The 19,155-nt window shown below is 41.2% G+C and overlaps 1 protein-coding gene across 1 annotated transcript; it reads right to left on the bottom strand.

The window, feature by feature from the left end:
• Positions 1 to 13,761: 13,761 nt before the first annotated feature.
• On the bottom strand, positions 13,762 to 16,287 carry LOC129090944 (transcription factor Sox-9-A-like). The gene is made up of 3 exons (XM_054598339.1): positions 15,752 to 16,287; positions 15,197 to 15,447; positions 13,762 to 14,976 (listed from the first exon to the last, which is right to left on the bottom strand). The coding sequence occupies exons 1-3, from the start codon at positions 16,177 to 16,179 to the stop codon at positions 14,144 to 14,146; spliced, it is 1,512 nt and encodes a 503-aa protein (XP_054454314.1). The 5' UTR covers positions 16,180 to 16,287; the 3' UTR covers positions 13,762 to 14,143.
• Positions 16,288 to 19,155: the final 2,868 nt, after the last annotated feature.

The following is a 19,155-nucleotide window of genomic DNA, read 5'->3' on the forward strand; positions in this document are numbered from 1 at the left end:
TTTTTAAGAAATATTTCCAACATTTAATTCTCACCATGTTTTTGTTTTTTCTCATGTATAAGTTTAACAAATGAGATGCATTAGAGTAAGGGGCAAGCTCAGGTGTTTTGAACTGGGATTGTGTGAGGTACTTATCCATAGTCAGTAAATTACCCAGATAACTTGAAACATTTTTCAGCTGTAGATTTAAGCAGCAGCAAAACATATTTTAGACACCTAATAGAAAGGTCCATCTAAAAACATCAATATCAGTTAAAGTATACGCTATATTTAAAATATTTTGCCGGTTTGACTTGTCGTCAGATAGCTTTAAAGTCTATGTTTCCAAAGGGGAATTGAGGTTGTGTCTATGCTTGCGCCAAAGCCAAAAACTCCACTGAAAAAGTAATTTTACTCTGCCAGTTTCTGGTCTACCGCTGCTTTGAGTGGTTGGTTTGTTTTTGTCATAGTGTGCCTGTAGTTTTGGAGTGGCTTAGTTTGGATTCACCAAAGTCAGCCATAAACTGAAAAACAAACTATCAAATCATGGCAGCGGTAGAGCATAGTCTTCTAAAATATTGTTTTTTTGTCATTGAAGTCTTGTGGCTTTGGAGAAAGCATAGATGGAACAGCTGAAAGGTAAAGCAGTGAAAATATTCTAAACATAGCGTATACTTTAACTGATATTGTTTTTGGTTTTTTTAAGGTGGCTTGAATACGTTTTTCTGCTATGCCCCTTTGCAGTCGTGACTGCTTTACATTAACTCCTGTCTGCTTCTCCAAACTGGAAGTAAGTAATACACTGACTATGGATAAGTGCCTCACGAAACCCCAATTCAAAAGTTCGGAACTATCCCTTTTAAGAAGAACGATTTAGAGATTTTGGTAGGTGTTTTTTTTGTGAACTTTGGACAGAGCCAACAACCCCCAGTCTTCATGCTAAGCTAGGCTAAACGCATTCAGACTCCAGCTGTGTGCCGAACGCACAAATCAATCATGTCATCTAACTCTTGGAAAAAAGAAAAAAGGCATATTTCCCAAAATGTTGAACCATGCTTCCAAAGTGACCAGATGCTTCCTTTCCTTGATTTAAATCAGCCAGCAATCCTGTTCATTTGCAGCACTTTGTTTCTCCTCTAAAAGTGTTTATTTGCTAGTACTGAACAGCTGGTACTCTCCCTCTACTCACTCCCCCACCCCATGCGGCACAGTGCACCAGGCTGTGTGCAGAGCAGCAGAGACGGGACGATCTCCCTCCCTCCCTCACCGCCGCCTCTACATCTGGCTGCGTTGTGTTGAACCTCCCAACTCGGCCGACAGATAAGCCCCAGTGATGGATACGCGGTGTCACCATCCAACGCTCTGCCTATCTATTACAGCGCAGGGGCCGTTTCATGTGGTGGCTCTGTATGGGTGAGCTGGTTTCGTGTGTGTGTGTGTGTGTGTTCCTTGGCAGGGAGGGTGGTTCACATATTGGGTTGGTGGGCGTGTGAGGGGAGTGGGTGTTTCAGATGAGCTGTGACTGGTGGGAGTAGAAAAGTGAACAGTGGCGGAAGATGTAGGGCGACAAAGTTGAGAGAGACAGATGGAGGGAGGAAGAGACGAGAGATAAAAAAAAAAAAAAGAAATGTGTTTAGACAGCAACAACTATTGGAATTTATAATCTCCTGTTTTTTTCATATTTAAATGTATTTTTTTTTTATTACCTACTTTTATTAAACTGTTACTTTTTGCAATATAAGTAATATTGATACCCATTCCTCAAATAACAAGGGAAAAAATACTGCATATTTTGAAATGTGATCAATGGGAAATGCAAGAAAACTGTCATAGTTTGCTCATCTTGTTTGATAACCTTTGACCTCTTGGAAGTGTGAAGCAAAAATGTAGAGACTGAAATGGTTAACAAGTTCCTTCAGCAGCAGCATCTATAGTATAAAGAGAGAATCAGAAATTAATCTTTGTCCTGTACCTGCATCAAGTTTAGCTTGTGTGGGATGAATATCTTTGGAATATCTGGTATTAAAGCAGGACTATGCAAGATTTAAAAGAAGAAATAACACATTGTTCCTCTTAAAGATGTTGAAGTGTGTCCTCATGTTCATGCACAAGATAAACAGGACTAGGACCCACTCGTAGTAAAACAGCTCCATAGCGCTACTTAAACTCCACAGGGAACCTTTAATGCAGGGTCTATTTATGAGCTTTGGCAGAGTCTTCAGAGAGCTCGTTTTGTCTTACCGACCGTTCAAACTCCAAAGATAATCAATTTAATACAAATCATCTCAAATGCTAAAACTAGAGAGACATGTTTTTCTTATAAAACTGCCCAATTAATGTTCTGTCAATGATTTAATCAGTTAATCATTTCAGCTAAAATTTTCACATCTTTTCAAAATTATTGAAATGTATCAACACTGGCCAGTTCTCAAGGCCCCCAGCACCCTCACAAAACCCCACTTAGGCCTTTTCTCACTTGACACCAAAGTCACTAGGAAGACTCAAGACACCCATAAAGCTGCTGACCAGTCGGGATGTGAGAGTTGCAGGCCTGTGATCAAGGGCAATGTTCCTTGTTTTGAAGATCTAGCAAAGTGAATGAAATGTTTCCCAACTGTGCAATCATGCAGCCAGTGAGCAAGGCATTTATTTACCAAGAGTGTTCAGATAACTTTGTATTCCTACACTAAGGTTGAATCTTAAATAAAAAGTGCAGGAAAATAAAGAAGTTTTTCTTCTATTTGGTGCAACAGATAACGTAGAAACAACACATAAAATACATTTTTCCTTATCATGCACATTATAGTGACAGTGTTTTGTTACCTACATTGGGTTGTTTTGTCTCTGGTCTCATATTGGTAACCTGTAATGTCGAACTGTAGCTTTTTGTACTGTGTCAAAGGATCGCGGGTAGATGTAAAAGCATAATCATTATATTCTTTATATAACCCAATGAATTGAATAAATCTGGAATGGTTGACGTAGTGGAAGGCACTTCTCTAGTGGAGAACAATGTACATTGTTTTCCTACATGTCCCTTTGTATCAGGTCCAACATCTACGGCATCAGACTTCATTTTCTTTTGAAGAAATGTGGCATCTTACAATTTTTTTGCTAAAAAGCAATCCAGGCACAACTTTACTTTACTAGTTTTACCGTTAAACTATTCAGTTGTGTCTCATTTACTTCAAATTGGCTGCCTATTGACAAATAACTACATTCAGTAATAATATCCAATACCACAATCTAATTTTTAACAATATGCAAAATTAACTTTGACACTTTAATGGTGCTGATACTGCTTGGGTAAGATTCTTAAAGCAGGACTTTAGAATGTAGTTTATTGTATACTTTTTTCTTAAGTAAAGTATCTGAATACTTCATTCAACACTGCATTGAACCACAGCTGGAGAGTTGTCAGCAACAGACGGGTTTATTTACAGTAAATAAATATATGAAACCCTCACTATATTAACTGATCTGATTGCACCAAACAAATTCCCAGCAGCTTTCCACTTGTAGTTGTTCAGCTCACAGTTGCTTGTTTCCACAGGAGACCCTGCGCTTTGACCCCCTCAACTGTGTAAAAGTGTAGTAAAAACTTCCAGACTGGCTTTTCCACATTGATGCACTGTTTCCGCTGTGATCAGAAGTGGCTTTTTGGGAGGGCCAGTAGGTTTGTAAAGGGAGGTCATCCACCCCACACACACACACACAGAGGCCAGGACCAGCATCAGAAAAGGAAGGAAATAGGGCACACAGGGGCCCGTCACACACATACATGCGGTTTTAATGTCCTAAAGAGATGGAGGTGTATATATTTATTTATATGTGTACCCGTGTGGTTATGTACTGGCGTGTGTTTTGACTACAGTATGTCAGAGTCTGAATGGTGCAGTAAAAGCAGCCCTGGAGCACCATAAAGCAAACTTTTACAGTTCATATTGTTGCCCCTCGGCGAAAGAAGTCAAACAAAACAACGCAGCTCTCCATTGTTTTAATAATGAGTGGATTTTCAGACGGAGGCTCCTGTTTTTTTTTTTTGTTTTTTTTCATTTTCCCATGTTGCTGGATGGCAGGAGAGATGCAATTAAAGCCATTGTTTCACGATGGCTTGTTGCCCATGAGCAGGAATTAAAAACACCATAACAAAGCTATAGTACCTTGTGGAGTACACACAGCATTTTGTAATAGACTTTTTTCTTTTGTGCACACACATACATAATTAGAACTTAAAGCCCCAGCAATAAGAGCCCAATCAGATTTTCCTCAGTGCAATCTCCCCACATCCCATTTTTCGCCCATTTATCTCTTTGTGCCCAAATGCCTCAGCTGTCCTTCATTTTTCGGAGTTGTTAGTCGACAATTTCTCCCTCTTTCTCTTTGTCTTTCTCCATCTGTCTGTTTTTCTTGGTCTCTTCTAACCCTCGTTCTGTCTTTGTGTGGTATTTTTGCATTTGAAAAGACCACCCAATGGGTTGAGGAGGGGGTTAGATTCTCTAAGAGGAGTTGGTTTGGAATATTAATTGATTTTTTTTTTTCTCCTGGGAAAACTGCCCACATTAACACCGCCTGCCACTTTCATTTAAATCCCTGCTCTGCAACGACAAACTGCAAACCCGTGGGGGGGGGTTGTGGCGTAGTGGAGAGCAAGGTAGTTCTCCAATCAGAGGGTCTGGTTCGATATTCAGTTCCTTGGGCAAGACACTCCCCAAGTTGCTCCTGAAGGCTTGCCATGGTGTGGACTGGATGTTGCATGAATGTTAGTTAGAGTCTGATGGTGGCACCTTGCATGGTAGCCTGTCATCAGTGTGTGAATGGGTGAATGATATGTAATATACTACTGATTGTAAGTCGCTTTGGATAAAAGCGTCTGCTAAATGACTGTAATGTAATGTCAATGCAAGCAAGGCTGATTTTCAGTTCAAATCAAGCTAGCTAGCATGGCTACTGTTCAACTATAGCGTCTGTCATGCACTCATTTAGCATTTCTTTCATCCGTCTTATATTAACCTGAAGTTTTCTTTACATATTCTAACATGAATAAGTATCTAGTCCATCACTTTGCTTTGGAACATTTGTGATTTAGCCGAAGATAAGCGGCAATTAGCTTGATAGCTGTTAGCGTGGTTGCAGCTCATGTGACATTTTTCAAGCAGAGCAGTGTGGGTATTATGTGTCTTTCCAAATGTATTGTATTTTGGGAATGAACTCCATCTAAATGAGCCTCCCTGTTTTTTTTCGGAACTATATTCTTATCCGCTACGTCACCCCGTACCATAATACATTATTGCATCTTTAGTGACCTCTCAGAGATTGATGAGATAAACATTTCTTCCCGACCCTCCCTGCCCTATCAGATCCGGAGTATCCCCAGCGTCTGTCATGCTCCGTCTCTCCGAAACCTCACACTACTCCAACAATAGTGTGGTCCTTTATTGTCACCCGTATCAAGCCTATAACCGGACTGCCCGTCTGGAAGGGTATCGGATGGTAATCAGCACGGCAGCCTGAAGTTTGTGCCGTCGCTCAGTGCCTCTGACGTCACATCGACATGCCTGTATGATTAGTTCTGGTTCAAATCCAGCTGACCTGCATTGTCACCCGTGATCAGCGTCCTGCAAAATGCCTGCAACGGGACAAACATTGTTCATTAGGAGTTTGCAGTGTTGTAAATTAGAACTATGTGATGTGACACAGGGGGAAGGCGGTTCGAGGGTTGGGGCTGCCATCCTGTCTGGAGCCACGAATTTAGGATTGTTTGAGGATGATTATATAGCGCTATACATTATGAAATATATACCTCTGTTTTTTTTTTATGATTATTTAAAATTGTATGTACTGTCCATTTATTTCTCTTTGTGTTTATCTAGCTCACTTACACAAATATGTTTTTGACTTACCTTATCAAGATGTGACAACCTGGCCTCCTGTACATATAAATATATTATGTTTTTATTTGCATATATATACATGTATTTTTTTGTTTTTATTTTTATTTTTATCCAAAGACATAATATGTCTTTGGATAAAAGTAATAATTTGTAAACCCTTGATGTGGTTAAATATTTCAAAATCAAGCATTTCCTGTTTCATGTTGACTTTTTTAATATTTTACAGCCTAACCCAACCTTGACAAGAGTTTTTTAAGCATAACAACAAATCTGCCAGTAGCCAATATTGGAGGGAAAACAAATAAAATATGTCGACAGTGAATATTTTATGAATATCTTCATGTGTTCATCAAAAATCGAGCTCACTGGGGTTGGCAGATGTCCTTAATGAAAAAAACCATAATCCAGGTGGCAATATTTTTCTCTCTCAATGTCTTTTCTCTTCCAAAGCATATACACATAATTTTAAACTGACAGGGTTAGGCAAGAGGATACATTTCCATGGATATGTCCCAGTTTTGAGATTTCTATCTGAATTTTTTGTCTCCACTTCAACACAATGGAGGTGGGGAACCTTCAGTTTGTGGTGTTTACAGTATTGTATAAAAATCTTGACAATCCACAGATTTGACGGTGTATTTTTGTTGGCACTTTGGTGGATTGACCATTTTAAAGGCCTACACGCCCATGGCCCAAAGTAAAACAAAGATGTTATCATTTATTTAGTACGATTAGATGTTGTCTCTGTACTCTGTAGGAATGAACAGACTGTTCTTGATTCAAATCTGTCCGACTCTTCCATTACTTTTGTTTTTATCATTCTTATATCTTCCATCAGGAGGTTATTGTATCCCCACATATAGGTTTGTTTGTCAGTAGGATTAACTACTGGCCCGATTTTTCATGAAACTTTTTGGGATTCTGTAGCATGGGCCAAGGAAGAATCCATTAGATATTGGAGCGAATTGGTCTCGTAAAGATCTGCGCTCTCTTAGTGCCTTTCTAGTGAGTTCACGGAGTCTGGTGCAGAACCTTTAAGATCATATTTGTATAGTTAGGTCTTGAAACTGGCCTTTTACTTGTGAGTCTTTTGGTCTCGTGTAGAACTCGTTAGGATCACAGCTTCTTTGGCCGAGGCGGTGCTCATGCCTCTGATGTGACGTGACTTGTCTGCTTGGCTGTCTGCAGTGGAACACATCCATATGAAACATGTCCTCCGTCCTGTGCTTGTTACTACCATTTCCCCTGTCATTTGAGCGCTGCAGAGACTGATGGCTTTTTCAGATGGGACCATGTGCTACTAGCTCCTGACCGCAGTCAACCAACCTACTCGCCACCTTTTTTTATATCCTGCCATGTGTCTTTCCCTCTCATGTTTACTCTGTTATCCCACCTCTCTTCTCTTACTCCATCTCTCTCTCTATTTCATTTCCTCGGTATTGGAGGACATGGTAATCTTAAACTGCACAGGATAAACCTTTCATGTAGAAGTGGAACTGAAAAACATTCCAAAACCAGATTGATGCCGATACTTAAGTAAGTGTTTGAATGCAGGACTTTAACTTGCAACAGACAATTTCTTCACTCTTGTATTGCTACTTTTACTGAACACATGATCTGAATACCCATTTGTGACCTGAAATACCCTTTGAAAGTTTTCTTTTATTTGCCCTTTATGTAGTTTAAAGGTTGGAATAGATATTTTATTATTCTACACTGTCTGACAGTATCACATACAGCGGGTAAAATAAGTATTGAACACGTCACCATTTTTCTCAGTAAATATATTTCTAAAGGTGCTATTGACATGAAATTTTCACCAGATGTCGGTAACAACCCAAGTAATCCATACATACAAAGAAAACCAAACAAATAAGTTCAGAAATTAAGTTATGTGTAATAAAATGGAATGACACAGGGAAAAAGTATTGAACACATGAAGAAAGGGAGGTGCAAAAGGCATGGAAAGCCAAGACACCAGCTGGAATCTATCAGTAATTAGAAAGCAATCCTGCCCCTTGTCAGTGCAAATTGATATCAGCTGGTTCAGTCCCAACTGATGGCCTATAAAAAGGTGTCTCATTACCAAGGTGTCACACAAGAAACATCTCATGATGGGTAAAAGCAAAGATCTCTCTCAAGACCTTCGCAACCTTATTGTTGCAAAATATACTGATGGCATTGGTTACAGAAGGATTTCTAAACTTCTGAATGTTCCAGTGAGCACTGTTGGGGCCATAATCCGGAAGAGGAAAGAACATCATTTCACCATAAACCGGCCACGACCAGGTGCTCCTCGCAAGATTTCTGACAGAGGAGTGAAAATAATTATCAGAAGAGTTGTCCAAGAGCCAAGGGCCACTTGTGCAGAGCTTCAGAAAGACCTGGAATTAGCAGGTACAATTGTTTCAAAGAAAACAATAAGTAATGCACTCAACCGCCGTGGCCTGTATGCACGCTCACCACGCAAGACTCCATTGCTGAAGAAAAAGCATGTTGAAGATCGTTTAAAGTTTGCTGCACTACATTTAGACAAGCCTGTGAAATACTGGGAGAATATAGTCTGGTCAGATGAGACCAAAATTGAACTCTTTGGATGCCATAATACACACCATTTTTGGAGGTCAAATGGCACTGCACATCACCCCAAAATCACCATACCAACAGTGAAGTTTGGAGGTGGGAACATCATGGTGTGGGGCTGTTTTTCAGCATACGGCACTGGCAAACTTCATATAATTGAAGGAAGGATAAAAATCTGCTGCCATCTACCAGGATGATGAAGATGAAACGAGGGTGGACATTTCAGCAAGACAATGATCCCAAACACACAGCCAAGGAAACTCTCAATTGGTTTCAGAGAAAGAAAATAAAGCTGCTAGAATGGCCCAGCCAATCACCTGACTTGAATCCAATAGAGAATCTATGGAAATAACTAAAGATCAGAGTTCATAGAAGAGGCCCACGGAACCTTCAAGATTTGAAGACTGTTTGTGTGGAAGAATGGGCCAAAATCACACCTGAGCAACGCATGCGACTAGTTTCTCCATACAGGAGGCGTCTTGAAGCTGTCATTACCAACAAAGGCTTTTGTACGAAGTATTAAATACATTTCAGTAAGCGTGTTCAATACTTTTTCCCTGTGTCCTTCCATTTTATTACACATAACTTAATTTCTGAACTTATTTGTTTGGTTTTCTTTGTATGTATGGATTACTTGGGTTGTTACCGACATCTGGTGAAAATGTCATGTCAATAGCACCTTTTGAAATATATTTACTGAGAAAAATGGTGACGTGTTCAATACTTATTTTACCCGCTGTATATACTGTATCAACCTTTTTTCTCACTATTCAAGCTATTTGATGTTTACATTTAGTTTTTTAAGCTGCATCATTCCATCATATGGGAATACTTTTATGCATTTTATTTTAGATGACACATTTGTTATCATAAATTCACTTAAACTGTGATTGAAAAAATGTTTGATTTTTATTTTGAATTAAGCTCAACAACTCTTTTTTTCATGCTATGTCACTTTGGTCTTCTAGGCTAAGAAGCATCGCTGACCAGCCAAGTTGGTAGAGAGTGTAGTTCATTCATATTATATAATATGATGGCTCTGAGGTCATCAAACCTTTTGGAACAACCGACATGCAAAAAACAGCTGATGCTGCATAATGAACTGAATAAATACAATCCCACATATTGAGATCAGAGCCAAAACACTTTTTTTACCCTTAGCAACTCTTTCTGTAGCACCTAATGATCACCAACTGCATGCAATCCTGTCACCTTTGTTTTTGTTCTTCCAATAGACCAATAGATTGATACTTCTTCCGTGTTCTTCCAGTCATTGTACTGTATCTTATTTCTGTTACATTTTTCTTTGCGGGTCAAAAGACAAATCCGTAAACCACGACTGTCAATCTGTTGGCAAACAACTCAAAATGTAATGAGATATCAGAACATCTGTACTCTGCTTTCATCATCCGATCGCTTCGATAACCCCGAACCCTTTTTATTCCAAATTAGTGGACGGAACTGTCAGGGCCATCAGCAGTCATGCGGTACAAAGTGAGTCTTGGCTTCAACTTACGTCTCACTCGTTGGACTCCTCAACCCTCAATGAATAGAGTGTTCAAAAGCCGCCTCCAATGAGTAAGAAAACATTGTGTCGCCTAACACATAATCCACATCATAGGAAAACTGGTGTTTGGTCCCCCGGCAGCGTGACACCACTCAGCGTTTCCCTTACTTGACCTTTGTCAGATGGCAGAGTCGAGGACCCGATGGGAGGGGTCTGCTGTGGAGCAGCTTGTGCCCACTCAGATGTTCAATATCTAATATTTCAACTAAGAAGAATAACAACTAAAGAAGAACGTGGGGAATTGTATATGTTGGTGTTGCTTTCTTGCTTGTTAATTCGTTGTGATGGCTGTAGTTGGGTAACGGATGCTTAATGCTTGAAGGGACACCAAGAACAAATCCACTGTTCCGTAACGTGGGAATCGTACAACGCTCAGACGTTTCCACTCATTCGGCTCAGTGAACCATAACACCTGATGAGGAGGCGTCCTGGTAGCCGAGAGTTTAAGACCTTTGCCATGTGTTACCATATATTCAGAGTTCTGTGGGTAATGTTGACAAAGATGTTGGACCTTTGGAGGGTTTAGGAAAGAACATCTGACGATTCCCCCACAGAAGCACCTTAAATTACTGAGTCAGAGGATTCACTGAATCACTGAGCACCTTAGGGGCATCGTTAGCATTTATTTCTAAGTTAATCATTTTCAAATTTAACGGCTGAAACTGTTAGTTTCATCTATCAAGTACTTTATTGATCAATAATTTCCTATATTGAACAGTAAACAAATTGCACGATTTCCTACATTTCTTGATTTGTCCGAAAAACAGTCCAACAGTCACATTTGACACATTTTCGATGCTAGAATCTGCATTTCCTTTAATCAATAATTGACTTAAACTATTTAGCAATGGTAAGAATCGTTGCCAATTCATTTTCTCTTGATTGACTTATTGATTTATCAATTAAATGTTTGATCTCTAGCAGATTTAATAACATTCTCAAACCAAATCTTAACATTTAGTTTGAGAACATTGGAACTTGTTTGAAAAAGAAAAGGGGGGGAAAAAAAGGAGAAAATACAAAGCTGATATTTATTGAAGTTCTGTGTTTATGTACAAGCATCTATATCCACCCATGCTGTGTTGCAACTTTCAGAAACTTATGAGCTTTATCAACTATTATAGGTTTCCATAGCCTATCTGAACCCAAAACCCAAAAGCAACCTGAGTTGGGAGTTATGAGGTTTTTGTACTGGACATCATTCATATGCGTGGGGTGCATAGTTATCAACTAATAGTCTGTGTTACTGTTTATTTGAATCTCTTCCTCCCACATCAGGATTTTTATCTATGCACGCCACTTTCTTTCTCCCTCAAGGTTCCTCTATTGAAATAAATTCAGATTCCTTTCAGCAGTTTTACAGCACTTGCTATATCACTGCCCCCCCCCAGCCCCCCAGATCCTCGCAAACCCCCTGCTGCTACCATCTGAGGGGGAGAGAGGGAGGAAGAAAATAAAAGCGGGGGGGGGGGAATAACAAGGCTTCTGGGAAAAACAAACACTCGTCCTGTTTCTTGGCACTCTTCTTTTAACCCTTGTGTAGTCTTAACATTCTGTACTCCTCTTGTCCTAAGGGTCAAGAATGACCCACCTTCATAAATAAAGTTATTTAATAACAATCAAAAATGCGGGGGGAACATAAGAACATAAATGGAAGCACTTTCTGTGACGCCCATGTCTGTAATGTGCTTTTGGCACTGTATAATTTTAGATGTTAAGTTAATAAATGTTTAGTGTTTGATTGTTATGCATTATACGATTATTATCATGCATTACAAATATCGGAATTATAATACTCTATGATCCTGCATTGATGAAGTATTATGACATGTGATCGTATAAGTCATTTAAAAAAAAAAGGTTATAATGTGTTATGATTATTGTTATAAAGCATTATGAATATGTATGAAAGCTTATATCTATAAGCATACAGTGCTATAAGCAGATTAGAACACATTATGAGTCTGTTTATATGCTTTATAGACATGAGCGTCATAAAAAGTGTTACCTTTAAATCAGTCAATTGTAATAAGCACATGTAGGACAGTGTGCTAATCTGTGTGGACTTTACAGATGCATTCCTCACATGTGGAGCACAGGGTATTTGTTTTGCAGTCCTGTACAACCATCTGATAAAATCCGGTGTGCGACGTGTTGGGCTCTAAAACGTCAACTCATCGCATCAGCAAAGAGAGAACTGGGGGTCCTGTCATCATCTGCACTTTTATAGCAGATGATGATGCTGCTGCCTCTGACTGCATTCTCCATCAGTACACAATGCTTTGAAGAATTTTGTCTGTGAGCTTTAGTCACATGTGGTTTCGCGGAGTGGACAAGTCCAAGAACGTTTTTGTTGAATTGTAAAATGATTCTATTTCTGCCGGGTCAAAACTTACCCTAAAATAATCTTTGTACCCTGGAGGAGTACAGCTGCAGGTCATTTTTTCCCCCTTAAGACAGCACAAGGGTTAACCCTCTCATAAACTATGGCACACACTCAACAATTGCTGATCTAGATCTGTTGGAAGGTGGTTCAGTGACTTACATGATGTTTCTTGAGTTTTATCCTGAGGGACAAATCACATACTTTAGTTTTTTTGATAGCATTTTCTTTTTTTTATTGCAAATACATATACAAAAGATTCTTTAAAGACAGTACAAATACATGGCAAGATCAAATAAGAAGGGGGAAAAAAAATAGTATTGTGAACGTCAGTTCTTTGATATTGAGAGGAAAGGAAATGGAGCTCCTAGAGCAAGACGGTCCCTCTGGTGATCGCACAAACGAAAAAGAAAAAAGAAACAGAGAAAGTGTAAAAACCTTGTAACTGAGATAACATTTTCCAGTTCTTTCAGCCATAGTTAAAGTCCAACTCAAAGGAAATTCACAAATAACAAATAATCCGTACACAAATTGTTAGATAATCCCCCTCAGAAAAAAAGGCAAATACATACTTAAAATAGACATTTAGATAACATAAATAAACAAAATAAAGACGATTACAGCGTGTACCATTTTGTCTAAGTACCTCCTGGGTGGAACTCAAAATTTTAAAAAAGGGGGGGAATTATATGCCGTCTACATTTGCAAGGAGGACAATTCATTAGTTATAAGAATAGTATGCAAAATAATTACTTTGAAATAAAATTAAAGCTAATAAATAAATAAAGTTTCAAACTGGGTTGGAGGGTGAAGGGAGTGTTTTGGACACCAGCGTGGTGGGAGACTGCAGGGGGGTTGGGGGGTTAGGGGGACACCCGAGGGGGGGTCAAAGGTGACTTCCTGTAGCTGTCAAACACACGCTGTTGGACGGTAAGTGTAATCTCAGCTGTGGCCGATGCACGCACACACACGCATAAACACATATACAAAAAGTTTGATTGTAAAAATGTAAGGCACGGATGGTGGAAAGGGCTGCAGTCTCCCCCGTCAAGACAGCGCGGCATTGTGGAAGCAAAGCCTCTCTCTTCCTCTGTACTGCCTCACAGCTTTTTCCGAGGATCACGACGCGTAAGGTGAGAAAAACAAAATCAACAGCTTAAATACAAACCAGACTTGTGCTGAATGGCACAGGAAAGAGGGAGCAAAGGGGAAGCAAAAAAACAGAAAATCAGAATCTGTGCTACCATGAGTGGTTAGCCGCTGAACTGTTTGAAATATAAAGCTTTTTCTGTTTTATATCTACAGGTAGAAATTATTATCCAAACCCCATCCCCCCCCCCCACCCACATGGGTTACAAACTGCCAGCGTGTGAAGAAATAAAACCAAAAGGAAACATACACAGTACCTACTGAAAATATCAACAATCAATAAGTCCTCACAGAGGATTTTCCTAAGTCTCTCCATCTCTCTAAAAATATATATATATAGTTTTCTATAAAGATACATTATCAAGGCACGACGTGAGCCAATCACAAGTCCAGCTCTCCTCTTCCTCTTCTTATTCTTCTTCTTCTTCAAGTGTCTTATTCATGGAGCAGAACAGGAGGAGGAGCTCTCCCTGCAGTAAAGTGTTCTGTATGTCTGATCTGCATGGCTGAACATCTCTGTCAGCATGTGTGTGTGTTTTTGTATGTGTGTAGGTGTGTATGTGTGTGTTTGTGTGTGTGTGTTGCCTCTCAGGGTCTGGTGAGCTGGGTGTAGACCGGGGCCTGGTCCCAGTGCCCTGGGCTGCTCTGAGGGATGGAGGGCACCCCCGTGTTGTCGGCTATAGGCGTGTACATGGGCCTCTGGCTGGGGTTGCTCATGTAGCTGAAAGTCGAGTACAGTCCCGAGCCCTGCCCCGCCCCGGCGTGGCTGTAGTAGGAGGCGGCGGCGGCACCACCACCACCACCACCACCCCCCTGGTGGTCGGAGTAGTCGTACTGCTGCGCCCTAGTGATGGCGGCCGGGTAGGAGGAGGAGGAGGGTGTGGGGCTGTAGTGCTGCAGGTTGAAGGGGCTGCTGTAGGCGACGTGCTGCGGGGAGCCCTGCTGCTCGGTGTAGTGGCTCGGGCTCAGCTGCTCCGTCTTGATCTGGGTCCGGTGCTGCGCCTGAGCCGCGTCTGAGCCTCCGCTGCCCAGAGGGGTCAGAGAGTGCTGCTGTTGTTGTTGTCCCTGCTGGTTCTGGCTTTTCGTCAACCAGGCTGCAGCGGCCCCGGCCTGCGGGCTGACCGGACCTCCTCCGCCGCTGCTGATGCTGTAGCTGCCGGTGTAGGTGACCGTCGCGGTGGAGCCCGGGTGTCCGTTCGGCGGGAGGTACTGGTCGAACTCGTTCACGTCGAAGGTCTCGATGTGGGAAATGACGTCGCTGCTCAGCTCCCCGATGTCGACGTCGCGGAAGTCGATGTTGAGCTGGCGGCCGCCGGGCCCGTCGGTCAGAGAGCGGAGGCCCCCCTCCCGCTTCAGGTCCATCTTGCCTGAGCTGACGTCTGTCTTTGGGGTGGTGGGAGGAGTAGGGGGCCCCTGGGAGCCTGGAAGTTAAGAAAACAACACCATAAGATTTTGCTATTTATGTTCATTTAGTTTAGTTTAAGCACACTAATATGATTAGGGCATTCATTATTTCACTTTCTAAGAGTTTTTTTTTTTTTTTTTTTTTTAATATCTCAATGAGTCTTTTAAGGCATTTAAATATCTACTGCTGTGAATGTGTGACTACTGAGAGGACTAAAAACCACTCTTGCTGCTCACCTGAGTGCTCACCCGGAGAGTGCACCTCTCCCATGCTGGAGGCCGGGGAGTCCGCCTGCTGCAGAGCTTTGAAGATGGCATTAGGGGAGATGTGCGTCTGCTCGCTGCCGTCCTCCGACTCGCCCTGCCCGTTCTTCACCGACTTCCTCCGCCGGGGCTGGTATTTGTAGTCGGGGTGATCCTTCTTGTGCTGCACCCGGAGCCGCTCGGCCTCTTCCACAAACGGCCTCTTCTCCCCTTCGTTGAGAAGTCTGCGAAGGGGATAATAAACTTTTATTAACCAAAAAAAGTACACACAACTTTTAACGCTGCATTCCAAAAAAACAACAACAAAAACAAAAAATTTCTATAATTAAAATCATACAGCTGATTCGGTTTGCAAAAAAAAAGATAGATCAAATAAATAATAAAAAAAAAAAAAAAGATAGAGATCAAATAAAAAAAAAAAGATAATAAAAAATAATAAAAAAAGATAGAGATCAAATAAATAATAAAAAAAAAAGATAGAGATCAAATAAATAATAAAAAAAAAAAGAACTGGACATTCACACTCACCTCCAGAGTTTCCCCAGAGTCTTGCTGAGCTCCGCGTTGTGCAGGTGTGGGTACTGGTCCGCCAGCTTCCTCCGAGCAGCCTGAGCCCACACCATGAAGGCGTTCATCGGTCTCTTCACGTGAGGCTTGTTCTTAGAAGATCCGTTCACGCGCACCGGCATGGGCACGAGGGTCCAGTCGTAGCCCTTGAGCACCTGGGACACGGCCTCCCGGATGCAAGCGGGGAACTTATCGTCGTCCTCCTTCTTGAACTCTCCGTCCACGCCGAGCAGCCCGTTCTCCGATGGCCGGTGGTTCTCGGTGTCGGAGCCCGAGCCGGACGGGCACGGAGAGCCCGCGGAGTCCTCGGACATGCTCGGACTCGGGGCTTCAGAGAGACACTTGTCTTGTTCCTCCGTCATCTTCAGGTACGGGTCGAGGAGATTCATACGGAAAAACCCGGTTGGTGCCAAATTACGCGTGAAACGGAGGAGCTGCTTCTGCTTTCTGAGAGGGGAAACGTCTCTAAATGGACTTTTTTTTTTTTTTTTTTTTTTTTTTTTTTTTTTTTTTTTTTTTTTACCTTGCCAGGATGAGTTTGATCTTTTGCTCTGGAAAAAAAAATCTCTTTCGCTCCTGTGCGTAAAACCGATTTGGAGCGAGAGTGTCTTTACGCACGGCTGTCTGACGGACTCCCGAGGATGGATGAACGTGTTTTCTGCAAGCAGGTCCGCACTTGGAGGAAAAAAAAAAAAGGCAAAAACAAAAAGAACAAGCCAGCTGGTTAGAGTTCACTTTCAAACTCTGCAGCATGAAACGGTAAAGTTCTCCTCTCTGTTCTCTGGTCTCCCGAGTACAATCCCCAGAACGCGTGAGTGCTTTGAACTGCACACGTTTCGCGTTGCGAGCTTTATAAGAGCGCCACCATGCCGCACGGGAAAGCCCGGCGCTGATTGGCTGACAGTGCGTGACGCCAAAGTGAAGGAATTCGATACCGCTTTCCCCCCCCGCTCCGCTAACCAGCACACACAACACACACACACACACACACACACACACACACACACACACTTTCCCCCAAACACACACACACACACTGCCCAAGAGCCAGAATATATATATGCAGCTTAATCCGGATAGATTTTCCTATAGATTTTAACAAGGCTATATGGGGAAATAAGCATTTAATCAGCAGAATGGAATATATCTTTATTTATGTGCTATTATTGAGGGGGGGAAAAAAGTGTGTTTGTATAATGAGGAAAAGTATTTAAAGACAAATAAATACATTTCAAAAGCATGGCAAGTAAAATAAAGCCCCAAAAAATAAAGATTAAAAGTCAAAGTATGTCATTTCTGACGTTAAGCACGCCAAACAGCTATACACACTTTCTATTCCTACTTTTAGAAACATTTTCTAGTGTTTTTAAGTGTCTTTCTACCACGCTGTGTCCATACCTACAGTTGCACCTTGTGGGCAACAGGGGGAGACAGCAGTCTAGGAACCCAGAAAGTTTCCTCCCTTCCCTCGCGGAAAGCAGCAGGGAAGGGGGAGGAGGAGGAGGAGGAGGTGGGGGAGAGGAGGAGAGGAGGAGGAGCTCCAGCTCCAGCTCCAGCAGACTGCTGCAGTGCAACAGTTGCTGTCAAACGCCAGCTCCTGATTTGTATCGCTCATCTCATTTCACAAAACAGAGCAACTATCCAGTGAATGGAGAATTCTGTTCAATATGCTGACTTGTCAACTTCCACACTGGCTCCTACATTTTTTTTTTTTACCAACTGTTCTTCATAAAGTTAGGAACATTTTAAGAGTTGCGTTACACAGTATCATAGCTTTGTTTCCACTTTGGAATTAAACCCATATTTGAAATGTAATTTACCGGGTATCCTTCAGAAGCAGACATTCGTTTTAATGTTTTTGTGTTCATTTTTTTAAAAGAACACACAATACATTTAAGCATCACAAACAATAGTGAAATGACCAAGTGGAGGCAAAGAGACCCTTCACTTAAGTACAAGTCACAATAAAGTAATGTGAAGAAATACTCCTATACAAGTTAAACTCCTGCATTCAAAAACTTAAAGGGGAGCTACACCCATTTTCAAAATTCATCATGTTATTCCTACGGTCTAAGACAATCCTTAAATATTTTTTAAAACTCTTTCCCAAATCCCAAAAACAAGAGTACTATAGCTCAAATGTGTGATGTCATCAACAACAGTGTGGAACTGCTCCATAGACAATGAATTGCAAAGTATGTTGTAGACGATACTCAGGGGAATTTTCTGATTATATGGGCACATTTTCTGTTTCTGAACACGTCAAAAGAAACAAACTTATTTTGGAATAAATCAGAAGACAAACAAATTCAGACTCCCATTCATTGTCTATGGAGGAGCTCAACTCTCCTAGGCCATGGAAATAACATATTAGAACTCTTTATTTAGGTGGTGTTCCCCTTTATGTTAAAGTACAAAAGTATTATTGGCAAGAACACAAACAAAATAAAAGTACTCACTATGCATCAGAAGGACCCCTTTTATAGTTCCAGATAAAACAACATTGCATTAATATTGCTGATATAATTATGTAAGAGGCTTTTTAATGTTGCAGCTCATGGTATAGCTTTTTTTTTTTAAATACTTTACTTCCTGTTGAAAGTTTTATCTGTAACAATACATCATATTTCTGTTTGGAATGGAACATCTTGACCTCCAAAGTAACCAGTAGGGATGACTTTAGCTGTTAAATACGTCTAGTAGAGTAATAATTGCAATATTTCCCTCAAATGTACTAAAGTAGAAGCAAAAACTAGGAAAAAAAAATAGGAGTCGTCAAGTTCAAGTACCTCACAATTGTACTTAAGCACATAACTTGAGTAAAGTGCATTGATATGCGTCATCTAAGAGTGTATTTTCATCTTCCCGAACACACACACACACACACACACACACACACACACACACACACACACACACACTCTCCCTTTGTCCTCCCTCTTCAGACAAACACAGTGCGACTCTCCAATCACGGTGACGTGAGGTGCTCTGCTCTGCTCACTGATGCTAACCTGCCTGCACACGCCCCCCTTTGATTGTTTATTATGCTTTGTGGAGATGTGGAAATGTTAATCTCAGTTCAGCCTAATGTGGACAACATGTGCTACCTGAAGTCGCCTTTTAATAGCTCACAGATGTCAGGTAGAGCTATTTTCACCGCTCTGCCTGCTCGGCCGCTCTAGAGCTGCACAAGCGGACACCCCGCAGCCCTTTTCTTTTTTTTTTCTCCCCCTCAACAGATACAAACCTTTTTCTTTCTCCCTGTTATGTTGCTTGTTTGCATTTACAGCTCCAATCTCTGAATCACTCGTTGATGCTTTCTCTCCCCCGACCAATTAGGCCCGTGGTTCCGAAACACTAAAGCC

This window comes from Anoplopoma fimbria, chromosome 5, assembly GCF_027596085.1.
Source record: "Anoplopoma fimbria isolate UVic2021 breed Golden Eagle Sablefish chromosome 5, Afim_UVic_2022, whole genome shotgun sequence".
Taxonomy (NCBI): domain Eukaryota; kingdom Metazoa; phylum Chordata; class Actinopteri; order Perciformes; family Anoplopomatidae; genus Anoplopoma; species Anoplopoma fimbria.